Source organism: Coturnix japonica, chromosome 3, assembly GCF_001577835.2.
Source record: "Coturnix japonica isolate 7356 chromosome 3, Coturnix japonica 2.1, whole genome shotgun sequence".
NCBI lineage: Eukaryota > Metazoa > Chordata > Aves > Galliformes > Phasianidae > Coturnix > Coturnix japonica.
Window position 1 is genome coordinate 18330173 of NC_029518.1, and position 14856 is coordinate 18345028.

The window sequence follows — 14856 nt, forward strand, 5'->3', positions numbered from 1 at the left end:
AGTAGTAACTAAAGATTCACAGGCCAGACAAAATGAAGGACACGAAACTTTAGGCTTTGCTAAGTTTAACTGAAGGTGCAAATACCATGTCCAATGACAGGCAAGAAATGGCAGGCTCTGTACCATTTAGGCCATCCTGCAACCCTGAACACACAAAACATTAACCGGTTACAGACCAGTAAATCTAGAAATATTAGCATGTACGGACTGTGAGTATTTCCTCATGTAGGATGCCACCTGATTTTGTGAACTGTAGTTTTAAATTCAGATACCAAAGATCTTCTGCGAATCAATGCAAAGAAACAGTAATTGCCAGAAGTCAACACTACAGCTCAACCCCTCCTTTCCCCATGTCAGTGATTTCCTACCACATACCACACTACAACATTTAAAGGAAAACATCACAGCAAGTTTGGAGTAATTTAAGGGCAAAACAAAAATAAAATGTTTTGTTTCTCCTAATCATCACTATTATAGAAAACATTGGACCCCATCCAACTCTCAATTAACGGTGTTCAATGTGTTCAGAGTTTGCAGTGTTCTCCCTACATTCTCTAGACATCTGGTTACAAGGATGGGCTGTACCCCATGCATTACACATGTTAAATTTTTAACAATCAGTTAGCATACTCACAACAAAGGTATCTTCTACTTTGGCAATTCCTTTTCCAAAGATTGTCCCTAGTTGATCTCCAACACCAGCCAAGAGAAAACCAAACAGAGGAATTCCCAGTAAGGCATAGATGATACAGAATATCTTTCCACCTTGCGTGCGTGGGGAGATGTTTCCAAAGCCTAAATTACAAACAACTTGAGATGTTTAAAAAGTTACACATATCACACTGCATAATTTTAAAGGACTACAGAAACAGAACAGTTGCAAACAAGTCCTACTAGGTTAACCACATGACAAAGACCACGCTGTGGAAATAATAATAATAATACTAATAAAAAATTCTAATGAAAATGTTGTCAAATCCTCTTTGAACTTAATTTTTTTTCATAGTCATGTTTTGTTGAAGCAGTAAGCCATTAGTAATAATACAGCATGAGTTCTGAAATTATTGTACTTTTCAGAAGAGCAATGTGTACTTTGAGGGAGGGCAGAGGGAGAACTCATAAAGGGAGAAAAAATGATTATTTTCTATGGATAAATTAAGCAACAGCTTTTAAAGGAATTACTTTATCTTTTTTAGTAGAAAAGATAATGTGTAGAAGATCAAAAGGAAAATATTTTAGCACGTAATTGAGACATTCATGTCTCAGTTTTTGTCTTTAACATTAAATTCTGCTTAAAATATACTTTCCATGTAAACACTAAAAGCATTCAATGTTCACTCAATTTTCCTTTGAAAAATCTGACAGATTTTAGAGATTTTACTTGCTCTATTGAGAACCTGCAATGACAATTTTCTATTTAAAATAGCATATTATTGATGCACACCAACTATAAGCTTCTATAATGCAAAGGACATTCAGGGAATATCTAATTTATCAGAACTTTTATTTAACTACTTTGAGCACGCAGGTTTAAAATGGATTTTTCTTCTAGAAACCCACTTATGTTACCCTGATCTTTGGTTCTGCTCTCACACAGATGAGCTAAAGAAAAGCTTTGGGTCAAAACCTTTTCAACACACAGGAGACAGAACTGTCCCTCACCCAACTCTGTTACAAAAAACATGACTGAAATACATTTTACTCCCAGATATTTTGCCATAGTTTCTGCTTACAAATAGTAATCATAAGAACAATAAATGCAATGTTATAACAAAAATGTTTAATTTGGTTAAAAAAAAAAAAAAAAAAAAAAGAGGGGAAAAATTGCTTTTATTATTAAAGTTTTTACCAAAATAACTAATAAGCCTTCTCAAGTTAAACAAAGGACAGAATTATAGACTCACAGAATCATTAAGGTTGTAAAGACCACATCGTTCAACCATCAACCCATCACCACCATGCCACTAAGCCATGTTACCCAGTGTGAAATAGGAATCATCAGCTACAAGCCCTGGACCTTGTAAATTGTTCATGCAGTAAAATCAAGACGAGAACATGACTCAGTGCAGGTGAATAAAGTCAGAGTACTCCTAGGATAACCTAGTATTCTTCCCTAAACCAGAGCCAGGGCTAAAATTACTGATTATTATAATTCAGGAAATTTCAGCTCCATCGAGCTCACTCTGTGCCTACATGCAGCAAGCAGGAAAGACCCTTGAGTTTTAAAACAAAATTAGCTCATCACCAACCAAAAGGGACAAACAGATCCAAACTAGTCTGTTTTCATAAATATCTCTGTTTATGCAGCAACAGGAGCTTGAATAGCTGCCAGGGTGTAATTCCTGTAGAGTCTTAATGCAATTCAGAACCAGAGTCTGGATACACCAGATTTATAAAACTTGTACTGGGGAATCTGGAAACAGCTCTCCCATCTCTTGATTTAAGAATGTTATTATTCACTTGTTCCACAAAAATGGTACCATAACAGTGACAAAATACCAGCCCAGTCAACCACAAGTCAAGCAGGCAATTTTTCTCACTTTACTTCATTAAGCAAACTGGCACTTTCTGTGCATCCCATAGCTATTACGATAGATGATTACTGCTACAGCATACTTCTCATCTGCTGCTAATCACCACGAGAACAAGAAGTTCATGTTCAGCTCTGTGTATTCTTGCTCTAAATCACAGGTATATTTTCCTTAAAGTAAGGATGGGTCCACTTGTACCTTCAAACTGTTACTTTTCTCCCATAAATGACATAAAGGAGGTCTCGTATTATTAGCTTTTCTTTAAACTGAACCTCACTAACACATTGCTGGATAAAATAGCACTCCACAGGCAGTACACCCCATCTCCATCCAGCTGCTTGCTGCACACTGTACAAGCCACAGTGCCGACATGACAAGAAGCTCTTCAGTGAACAGATACACCATGGAACTTCCATTACACATTAATCATACTTCCTGGAGCACCATGTTTCGTAACAGTCTGCTGCCACACCACAGCCTACTTCTTGAGTTACCCAAATTGTCCTTACAATCTATTCTCCCTGTTTCTTCAGCAGAAAGCTAATCCATCATTTATGTAAGGAGAAAGGAAACATATTTATATTTCATACTACTGTTGTAATTCCTGAGGGTTTTGCCTATATATATAATTTCTTCCTTAGGAAAAGCAGAAGAATTCTACTGGTACATAAAACTGAAGGAAAGCCCTTCAGGCCTGGTGCCCAGAGGACACTGCACCTGGTGCTCCCCTGTACAAGCAGAGCAAAGTTCACCTTGCAGAATGGGGTAAACTTCACCCAGGTAACATCAGCTGTCTTCATGCTGCCCTTCCCTATCGTACCTCCTTACTCACTTCCATAACCAGGAACATGATCTGACTTCTGGTCTTACCAAATTCCTTTTATATCCTGCTAATGCCCAGCATATCTTTCACACACAGGGAATTTGTGCATTATGTTGTCTCTGACAAGCACTGTAGACAAGAAACACATTTTAAAAGAAGCTTGCAGAATGAAGTATATAATGCATTTACAGTGGCCATATAAGTAACTGCTCCACTCACCAAAATAACATACTCCATGGTTTCAGCTCCACAACTCACAGCCTCCAAAATTCAAGTGAAAGATGGCTTTGGGAAACTTCAATCCTTTAGTCAGCTATATAGCTCAAAGGAAAGGGATGCTAAGCCAGCCAAACCAAGAGACTTTGATAGGAATTATTCCCCCCCCCCCCCTCCCCATTTTCTATATATTTGAAAATGAAGATACCTAACTTTTCTATCTAGAACAGATCAGCCATTGAGTAGAAAATAGTAGCATTATGCAAACTACAAACTCATCACAAGTTTTGAGAAAAATCACAAAGCATTTGAAACTTCTATCCCAGACTTTTTCTGATGACATGCAGTAGCTTCCCTCTTTTAAAACTGAGAAGATATACTTTTATTCAGATCTAGAAACGAGAACATCTTTGCATTCACACCTTCAGAAAAAAATGTGGCAGCCAATTGATTATTTTTTTTCAAATGCATCTATCCTCTGTTTCAAGTAGAGAAAAATATTCTCTACTGTAGTTCTCTGCAACCTCAGCCTTTCAGAAAGCAATGTTAAAAGAATAAACTCCTGATGGCAGCTCTGAAAGTTATGCCTCCTATTTTATAACCTTAGCCCACTAAGTCACAGGTGGATTTTGGTGGTACAGCAGTAGAGGTTGAACCTCCCCAACAGTGTTCCATTACACATTGTTGACATGGGACAGATGGCAGCAGAGAGACAGTCTGACAAAATGGTACCTGATATGGAAGTACAGATGAAGCAGAGGCATATCAGTGATTTCCTTCATGAAGAAAAAAAATTACAACTATTAACACTCACCAACACCTGCTGAATATTTACAGTGACCCAAAAGTGGAAATGAGCACAGTAAGGCAGTGGGTGGTGCCTTGCAGCAGTGAGGACAGTAACATGAAAGACAAGACATTCTGGATGGTCATACACAGCTGTCATACCACAAAAGCTGTCTCAATCAGCTCATCCATGGAGATCAGCTAATGCTGGTGACTAAGTTAAAAAATAAAAATAAAAAAAATAACATTTTGTGGGCAAGAACTTTCTCTATTAAACAGTGTTATTGTGCTCTTTGAAGTACCGGTTGTACTTTCATAGAATCACAGAATGGTCTGGGTTGAAAAGGACCACAGTAATCATCTAGTTTCAACCCCGCTCCTAAGTGCGGCATCACCAACCACCAGACCAGGCTGCCCAGAGCCACATCCAGCCCGGACTTAAATGTCTCCAGGATGGGGCATCCACAGCCTCCTTGAGAAACCTGTTCCAGTGCATATTTGGTTATACACAAATAAGCAGGAGGCAATACTTTCTGAGCAACCTGCGTATTTTAATGGATAATTCCCTGCCAAAGCAGGGCATCTACTGATAAACTGCACAGAGGAGATGCTGAGCTTCTGCTGCTGAACCAAGTGGACAAATCCAAACAACTTGGCTGCCGTGCAGCAAGTGGCCACATTCACATCCAGCCTGATTGCACAGCTCAATTATAGCAACTACCTTTTGGAAAGGGCGAACATGTGTTTTCATACTGAATGTCATATTGATTTTAAGGGATCAAAATATGCTTTTTCTGGACCCTCAGGAGGATCTGATTAAAACTGTATGAAACATACTTCATCACATTTCTACTAGCTAAGATGTTTTTCCCCCTTTTGGGGTGCCATTTAAGCTCAAGAGATTAGTAGTTAACAAATGCCTCATCACCAGTGCCCAGGCAAAGATGCACACTTATTTACAGAAAGTGATTTCTTTTGGTAGAAATATTGTTCTGGACATGATCAAACAAGAAGATTTTACATGTGCATCCACACTGGTTCTGTGGAAATCCCTTCAGATAACACAGAAAATTTGTAACTTACACGTTCATATTCACTACACAGTAACTACCACATTTGTGTTTGTTGTTTTTTTGTTTTGTTTTTTTAAACCACCTAATTTACTTTCTTCTTCCAACCTCTGCCCTCCCCTCCAAAATATGCTTTGTGAGCGTATAATCATGCCATACACATTGACAAATAAATGTGTCACGTTCTTTATGACCTTATTAAATTCAGTATGAGGACACTTCCAGGTCCTCCATGTTTTGGTCTTCCATGTGTTTACCCTCCCAACATTATTAAGTAGTTAGAAAATTGATATTCCCCCTTTTCATAAATGCATAAGTGAAGCACAGGGAAGTCCAGAACTCACAGTATCTTTGGTCAAGTGCTACACTATGACTTTACATTGATCCTGAACTAGCTGAAGTTTGGCACCTAAAAATCTAAGAGCCTTTAACAAATTTGTTCCGCCCAATTAGATAACTGTTGAGAATACTTGCATCCATGGCCTTTTCTTTCCACCAGTGCACAGGTTTATGTGCATGCACATGCACATAAATATTTGAGAGTACAGTGCAAGATAACCTGAAGACAGAATAATGACCAAGAATACAGACCATGCCTGTAATTAATCAAATCCCAAAACTGAAAGGTCTGATGCAGTAGCAGAGGCGTGAGTACATCTGTTGCAAACTGTGGTCAATCATGAAACCGCAGACTCATCTTATTCAAGTTAAGCATAATTTCTGCACTGGTCACTGTAGCTCTTAAAAGCCATTTCTCTTAATAGCTTCAGTCAGTGACTCAGGAAGGATGTTGTCACACAGTACTGCTATTTACTTAATATCATTGGTCAGCACAGCACTCTCTTTGGTATTATCTGGATTCCAACCTACAAATTCTGGCTTTTAGTATTAATCTGTAATTCTATGTCACAACAATGTCAATATATCATTTTGAAGGTTCTTGTGGTCTGGTTCAAGCCTAAAGAAAAAAAAAAGCCTCCATTACCATCTCCTTTCCAACTATGAATAATAGCAGGAAAACCTAGAGTGACGTTAATAAAACGTGTAATACTCAGAAATTGACAAAACAGAGGCTAATCTCCCTTAAGTGGTTTCTTTTCATCTGCGTTCTGTGGGAGCAATAATCAAATCAAAACAACTTTTTAAAAGAACAAGCTATGAGTATTCACAGGAAGTAAGTTTCCTTCTAATCAAAAAGTTCTGTGCTAGAGGTAAAGGAGCCTTGCAAGGAACATCTCAGAACAAATGCAGAAGTTGCTGATATGTTCACATACAGTTGCTAAGAAGATTTCCAAAGAAACTGGATAACAATCATTGAAAGCTCTTTAAAAGCCTAAACATCCTTTCAAGTAGCTCTCCCTTTTGGTACAGCACACCTCATTCATTCAGAGATGTCATTTTGCATGGCTAAGTGCTTCTTGCCACTGGTGGGACTTCCGCACCTTTTTAAGTTCTCTTCCTCTGTGAGTGTGTGTTATAACTCGCAACACTCATTCTCCAAATCCATAAACATCATCAGCGCATTGATATAATACACTGACACAGGTGATCAATGGAAAAAAAACCTGTGAACTTCAAACATACTGACAAAATCCCACAAATAGAAGTTCCTGATGCTGACTTCAGTAGAAGTCTAAGATAACTTTCTTCAGTATCTTTCCTTGTTGTTCACTGTAAAAAGCACAGCAAATGTATTACCAAGTCCTTATCAAGTTAAGGACTACTGCAAACAAACAGCAATAAACAAAGAGCTAAAACATGTAAAGTCTCCAGCACTTGCCCTTTCTTTCTATCTAGGAGCACTGCTATTTACAAATACAAGAGTATCCAATTTCTTTGGTGAAGCTGGCTCTGTGCCATTAGTTTTCAGCACAGATATTCTGCAATTCCCTCTGGTTTCAGTGAAATCAAACTTCAAGATGAACTAATAATCTCAGTCCTACAATCAGCAGATTCTGAATTCCAACCTTGATACAGCTGGCTAAAATGAATGGGTGATGATCTGACCTAGTAGACAAGCTTCAAATATCTTTGTAGCATTAAACTTTTCTTCAGACACCCATTTTTTAGCTTAAAAGGGGTTTCACCAGTACAGTGTTAAAAACACAAATACTTGGCAGCTTTAATTCTGAGAGAAAAGAAAGATGAAACATCTCCTAAATTTAATGCTTTCTGATAAGCTACACACACACAGCCCATATATCCAGATCCTTTGCCCTGAATCACAAATAAGCAGAAAAATTCTGGAGAAGAGTGAGCAGGCTGGAAGATATGGGTGGAAGGCGAGTGCCATGAAATGGAACATCCTGAACTGCACATATTTATCCAACTGCACCATTGCTTGAGCTTAGTAAGGCAAGCAGACAGGAGGGATTTTCAAGATTAAAAAGCCACTTCTACAAAACAAGATATAGTAACTTCCACTGACTTCATGATATTGATGGGCTGAATTCCTGACTCAGCAAAGTCAGCATATGCTAATCTTTAAGAATACATTTAATTTTAATCTCGATTCAATAAGCATTTAAATGTCTGAAAGCATATGCACACTGTCAGCACTTATATCTGCAAATTTGGAAAACACATAATTTGTCAAATGAAATTTTGAATAGATTTCCAGCAGTATCATGATGTTGCAGAAATAAGCGCTGGAAATCATTCTGTCACAGGTTCTATAGTTGCCCAGAATTTCACCACTACACATCAAAAAAACTCCTTCATTACAATGCCATTACTCTAACAATTAAAGAAAGTGCAAGAACAAGACTGCAAAAAGTACTTAAAATCCTTCAGAAGAGTAAGGCTTAATTTTTCTGCTTCCAAAGTGTGCAGATTTAAGAAGCCTTAAGCTATGCAGGTATGGTTGGTGTTCTGCTGTAGCAAATGCTCCAGCAGAAGGAGGAACCTGAGCACCCTGTGGCTCAACAGCACCCTACCAATGTCCAGCACAACTCTGTCTTTAGGCAAACCACCTGTTAATTAACAAAGTGGGGAGTCTCACATAATTATTTGTATAAGAAAAAAGTGCAGAGATGGAGAGATATAGAACAAAGATAAATACCATCATAAAAGGCTGTGCTTCTAACTTTAAATCCCCAACAGAAAAATAGTTTCAGAGTGACAGTTTTATGAGAAGTAAACTAATTTTAAAAAGTGATGCAATGCAAAATGAACTCCAAAGTTCACACTATTGTATAGAGAAAGGTTTTTTGGGGTTTCCATGCCAAGCTTGCCTTTGACAGACATCATTGTCACTTACAGAAGACAGGAGTTTTAGCCAGTAACAAAAACCATGAGCAGCCCTTTCCCTCATACTTTGCTTTTACCTACATAAGTTGCGATATTTCCACAAGAAAATGAATTCAGAAATCTGTACTCATCATCCTACACAGGGAGATAACTAAAAATGGAACGGAACACATCAGGAAGCAGAATACCACTTCCAGGTAAAGGTCTCACACTTGATATGATCCTTCATTTCAGTTTTAAAAAATAAAAAAAAAAAAGAAAGAAAAAGACTCTAAAATGCATATAAAAATGAACCATGATGAAATATATTTCTCAACTATTACTTTTTTCTCCTCCCTCTAAAACCCTGGGCTAGATTATGAACATTTAGTTTAGACTAAGGCTTCCAGCTCAATAAACAAAGTCAATTGAGTTTTGCTTGGATTACAGAATGTGTATTACCTTCTGAAATCAGATGTAATGATTGTATGAGTTAGAACAATCACACCAGCTAAATCTATCCAGATTCTGAAAGGGGTGAAAAGGTATTTAAAAAAGGAGGGGGTTGTTTATGACTTCGTTCTTGCTTTGCAAACCTCTTCACCCATACATCAGTTTTAAAACACAAAAACACTAACTTGCTTCCCCCCCCCCCCCCAATCTAAGTGTCAGTAGATCTTGTAAAAGCAACATTTCTCTCTTCAGAAAAGGCAAAACTGAACAAAGATCACTTCCTGAATAAAACCATATTGTGTTTCTCCCTGTAAAAGCCTATAGAGATATGAGAAATACAGCAGCTATGCAATCTAAGGACAATAAATCTTAATGACTTTTAAACATCACTACTCCTGGTATGAAAAAAACTTATGCTTATGTTAAAAGAATATCCTACAACCTTATAAAAACTTAAAAGTTAAGAAGTAAAATGGAGGTAAGAGAAGCAATATTTAATAGTTTTTGGGTTTTGTTTTTTTTTTTTCTCTGCTTCACCCCCCACCCCAGAATTATTCTGCAACAATGTTCATGTACAGCCTTTGGGTCTTTAAGACATACAGAACATTCACATATATACTTTTTGTTCCTATCATTTAGTGAGCTACTGTTGTTCACAGGCATTCCCATCCTGAACAAATATTTGTGTTTATTCCACATGCCATCCTGTTGGGACAATGTGAAAATTCAGACATTAGGCTTCAAGGTTAATAGATGAGTATTACTCAACGTATTTTTTTGTCTACCCCTTCCAAAAGTTTTTGTATTTATTTAGGAATATACTATCCTGAAGAATCACACATATATTGTCAAAACTGCCAAGGGTGAAGAGTAACAAGAAATATGTTGTATGGCAAGGTTTTCAAATTTATTGGCAAGTAGTACAGCTGAATAATACATCTGCAAAAACCCGTATAAAAACCTCAGATGGAAAACAATGAGAAAAAAAAAAAAAGAACTTATCCCAAACCTTAGTACTTTCTTTTCACTCAGCTTGAACAAGAATATTAGATAGCCAGCTTCCAAATATGTAAGCAAATAGCATCGTCTCCTATTTAATTCATAAGGAAGCACTGTTGAAAAGGTTGCTACTCATTAAACAGGTGGCTGCAGTTGCTTTAGCAAGCAGATCTCATTTTCTAAAGGAAGCAGAGCAGAACCTAACTGGGGGGGGGGGGGGGGGGGGGGGGGGGAGGAGAGGGGGGAAGTGAAAGTTTCTTTAAATAAATAAATACATAAATCCCACCCATAAGGCCTAAATTCATTTGTTTCTACTACGATTACTTCATTCCAAGAGCAGGCTATTCATTCAAGAGAGCACCATAAGTCTCCAAATTGTAACAAACTAATTACTTGCAACAAAGTTAATTATCATTAACTGAAGTCTAAAGATGATCATGTTCTAACCAACACATCTTCCCTGGGATCAGAAACACTTGTAAGAACAAGCCCCACAGATTTAGTGTTTCACAGTTTCATCTATAGAAGCAAAAACAGAAGACAAACTGCTTATTGCCACATTGTTTTTCCAGCGTAGCTTTGTGACTCTTCAGAGAAGAGCCATCAAGTGAATTCATTATGTTTACACAGAAACAGATCAGGAATGGATGAAAGCTAAATTCTGATGTATCTATTTTTATCACTAAAGAGTCAATGGGATTCATTAACGTATGCCTTGTGATTCCCTGCTTTAAGTGATCATGTACATAAATGGTATTTTATCATCCTGCAGATCAACACACACAAAAAGCAGTTTTGAACTCTTAAACTGCCAACAATGAAAACTCCACTGTATCTCAAGTGTTAGAGCTGAGAACTCATTCCCCCCAAAAAAGATCACATGATTAGTAGCTTTTGTTTCTGTGCGAAAACAGACATCAGCTCCAATCCAAAGGATGAACTTTGGGAATTAAGAATGCTACGGTTCCCAAATAAATAAATAAACAAAATTTAAAAAAAATTAAAAAAAAAAATCAGCACTCTGAACATAAGAGAAAACTATAGTACCACCGCTCACACAACAGGAGTAATAAACCAGTGAATGGAAGTAAAATTCTCTCATATAGAACTGTTGGCAGTTTAAGTTATTTCATTGCCAAATACTGAAGCATTACATACATACAAAGTAGCTTCTGATACAGAAGTGCGTATGAAGCAAAGGTATGCAACTTCTTCCATGTGGAAGAAATGTCACCCACTAACATTCATTGATGCTCCACTGAACATTTTTGGAGATCAAATAGTGGCTGTCAGCACAGCGAGGCAGTGGGTGGTGCGTTTCAACAGAGGCAACAGTGGTGTGAAAGATAAGCCATGACGCAGACAGCCATGCAGATTTTCTACGAGCGCAGTATGCAGGCACTGGTGAAAATGCATTGTTAATTGCGGTGACTGTTGAGAAACGGTGTTTCATAGCTGAGAATTTGCTCTATCAGTTGCTTGGGAAATCAAATAGGAGGCATTACTTTCAGAGCAACCTATGTATGTAACAATGGGACTCTGCAATCAGGATAAAGAAACTCAGGAAATACGTATTCTATGTAACAGCAGCCTACTCCTTCCATGTTACCTACTACATTCACATAACATGGCAACAAAATAATTAATTAGGCACAATAGATATACCTTCAAATCAAGGAAACTGCTCCAGATAATCATATTAAATCGAAGTGTTTGAGAATATAAGAACTGTTACTTGCATGTTGGTGTGTTCATTTAAAGAAGAAACAACTTTCCAAAAATATATTAAGGCTAAACTGTGAACATTTCTGTCTTCCTCATACAATAGGCAAAATAAACACATGAACAACAAGGAACACAGAACCTACATATGTTGGCCAGAATACAAAGATTAATAAACAGCCCAAATCAAGACTCTGAACTCAGAGAGATGGACTCACAAACAGAACTGAAAAACCTGAATCAAATTTTAAAAGGCAGAATTCTATTCAGATTACACTGACCAATAACCCTATATACTGGGATCAGAATTTTGCAAGCAGAGCTCCATAATACAGTTACCTCCATTCTGAGATGCTCAGGTATGCAGAAATCATACAATGCTTTTCATGGAACCTTTCTTATATCAAGATTTTTCCCAACTGCAAATCTCAAATCATGAGAATAACCATAACTACAATAATACCATCCCAATTTTCTTTGAGATAATCTTGAAGGTGAATTATTTTCCATGAGGTAAGTGTATTTTCAGATGTATTGACACACACACATACAAAAAGGACAATTCTAACTACACATTTAGGAAGTTACATTGATTCATACAATTACTAAATAGGTAATGCCAATCCAGTTCCCCAACTAGCAGAGCACATTGTGAACTGCAGATAACCATTTTTAGTACCGTAGACAAAATAACTGTCTCTTTCTCAGCTCATTTAAAAAAATAATCTACTGCATATGACTAAGCCACTCAATACTACTTCTTTCCTCCTGAACAGTAGCTTCTAGATGCTTATTTTCATCTATCAGAAGAATAGCAAATGATAAATCTGATGTCTATAGTGGAGAAATACAATCTGTGCTTAACAGATGCTGGCATGGGGTTTTTCAGTGCACACTCTCTTCAGCTGAAAACCACACTGATGGCTCAGCTGTGTCATACAAGCCTGTACTTAGAACCACTGGTAAACACTACAGAGTTCTAAACATTTATTAGCACACAACTAGCATTTCCTACAGCCCTCTTGTCTCAGTTTCAATGAGTTGAGAATCGAGAAGCTGGAACATTTGATTGAACATTTTAAGCTAGGAAATACAAATGACCGACAGACTCCACATACAAATATCTTCAGAACCAGAAGCTTTCTCCAATCATCTTTTCCTTGCATACTGAAATATCTAACCAACAAATAAAGAGACTTATTCTTACCAGGCATCAGTATTTTAGAACACAAGTCAACCTGCAAGTGTCCAAATCAAATTTTTAGGACTGGAAAGAAACCTGTCAGTGCAGGAGAACCTTCACAGGTTAGACTTCTGCATTTTTAGCTGAGAGAGCGTATGCAGCACTCAGAGTACCACAGAGGTCTCAAGGCAGCAACTATGCACCTATCCAAGTCATTGGATGTGGTGAGAGGCATCTAAAACATAATAGGCTCAGGCTGCAACTGAAACATCAGTGGTAGCTGACTGTTGAACCTGCATGCTCTATGAAAAACACTAAATCAACAGAAATATTCTTTCCATGAAAAAAAGTAGAATTTTGACAGGTACACGAGAGGATGAGGAAGAGCAGAGAGCACTGAAGCAGTATCAAGATATACTCAATATATAAATGAGAAAACTAGAATGGCACTGTTTTGGAAACATACTGGACTGTAACCCAAGTAACGCAATGGTAGTTTCAGTAAAATTCTTTACAATGGAGCCAGTTTGAAAGTGGGTTTTTTTAATATTATTTTTTGTAACGTATTTAGATTTGTGTTAACAAAGAACACACCACAAAAAAAAAGAAACTGTCAATTCCATTTATCCCTAAACATAATTTGCCTACAGATAGGTGTAAAAATAGAAAAAAAAAAAAAAAAAATCATGATTATAGAATGTACACACCACTATATCATAAAAAGGAATAAAAAAACCAAAACCAAAAACGAAAAAAAAAAACCACGGAAGAGTGGAAAAACCTAAGCTATGGAACACTAAATCCACTGCTCAAAACATGCATATCTTCTGCCCTCAGAATCATCACTTCACAACAGTGGATCACACAGACGCTTCTCACACTTTTGAAGTCAGAAGTGAAGATGTTTCTAGATTCAGTACCCAATGTCTTAACCATATCTGTCACAAATTCATTACTTTTATAAATTCGTGCCTGGATAAGATTCCATCTGAGAGCGTAACCTTAAGAGAACAAGCAGAACAGGATGAAGAACGCCCACTGAGCTTCCAGACAGCTCAGAGAGAACATTCCAGCTTGATGCTTGCAGTAGGTGTCTCTTTGCAAATTCTCCAGAAGCCACATGCCAGAGACATGGCATAACACAGTCTCAGAGCTGGAGCCCACTTTGCAGTACTTTGCAACAGTCCTTCATCAATCACCATCCCAGCTGCTATTCCATCTTCTCCTTTTTTTTTTTTCTTCCTTATATACTTTTGTGCCAGTTAATAAAAATATCTGTAGGAGCATTTTCATGGAGGACTGCTGTTGCAGTTTCCATCCTGTCTCTGCGTGACTACTTAGCAACATGCTGTTCTAACAAGCATCTGGTAAGCTTTCATATCTTGTGACAGCTTTCAATTCATCATTCCTTTATCCCAGCAGTATAGAGATGTGCATTAAGTAGATAACAAATTCCTCTTTTGAAAAACTCCAAACTTCCTGGATGCATGTCAGAATGACAATAATGTAGTTCTACCTTTACATCCAGCACACAACCATCTCACAATTGCAGGAGTGAATGCTCAGCCACAGAATGTCACAGGATGGTTTGGGTTGGAAGGGACCTTAAAGCCCACTCAGTTCCAACCTAGTGGCCTCCCACCAGCTCAGACTGCCCAGGGCCCTATCCAACTCGATACTGTTTGCCTCCACCTGTTGCTCTTCTGAAACTCATCACAGCCTGGATTCTCAGCAAAGGCACATAGCCTACTGCTTCATGCATCCTGACTAGAAGGGAACTTACACATGCCCAAGACAGGCTGCTTTCATGATGGATGATACTACATGCACATCTATATGAACACA

At 37.7% G+C, this 14856-nt stretch overlaps 1 protein-coding gene across 5 annotated transcripts in view; it reads right to left on the reverse strand.

Moving 5' to 3' along the window:
- KCNK2 (potassium two pore domain channel subfamily K member 2) overlaps positions 1-14856 on the reverse strand; it is a 168003-nt gene that overhangs the window by 26472 nt on the left and 126675 nt on the right. For all 5 annotated transcript variants that reach the window (XM_015857335.2, XM_032443321.1, XM_015857337.2 and 2 more), the window contains one exon: positions 635-795. In XM_015857335.2, coding sequence (XP_015712821.1) covers positions 635-795 — 161 coding nt within the window. The remainder of the gene's footprint in view (positions 1-634; positions 796-14856) is intronic.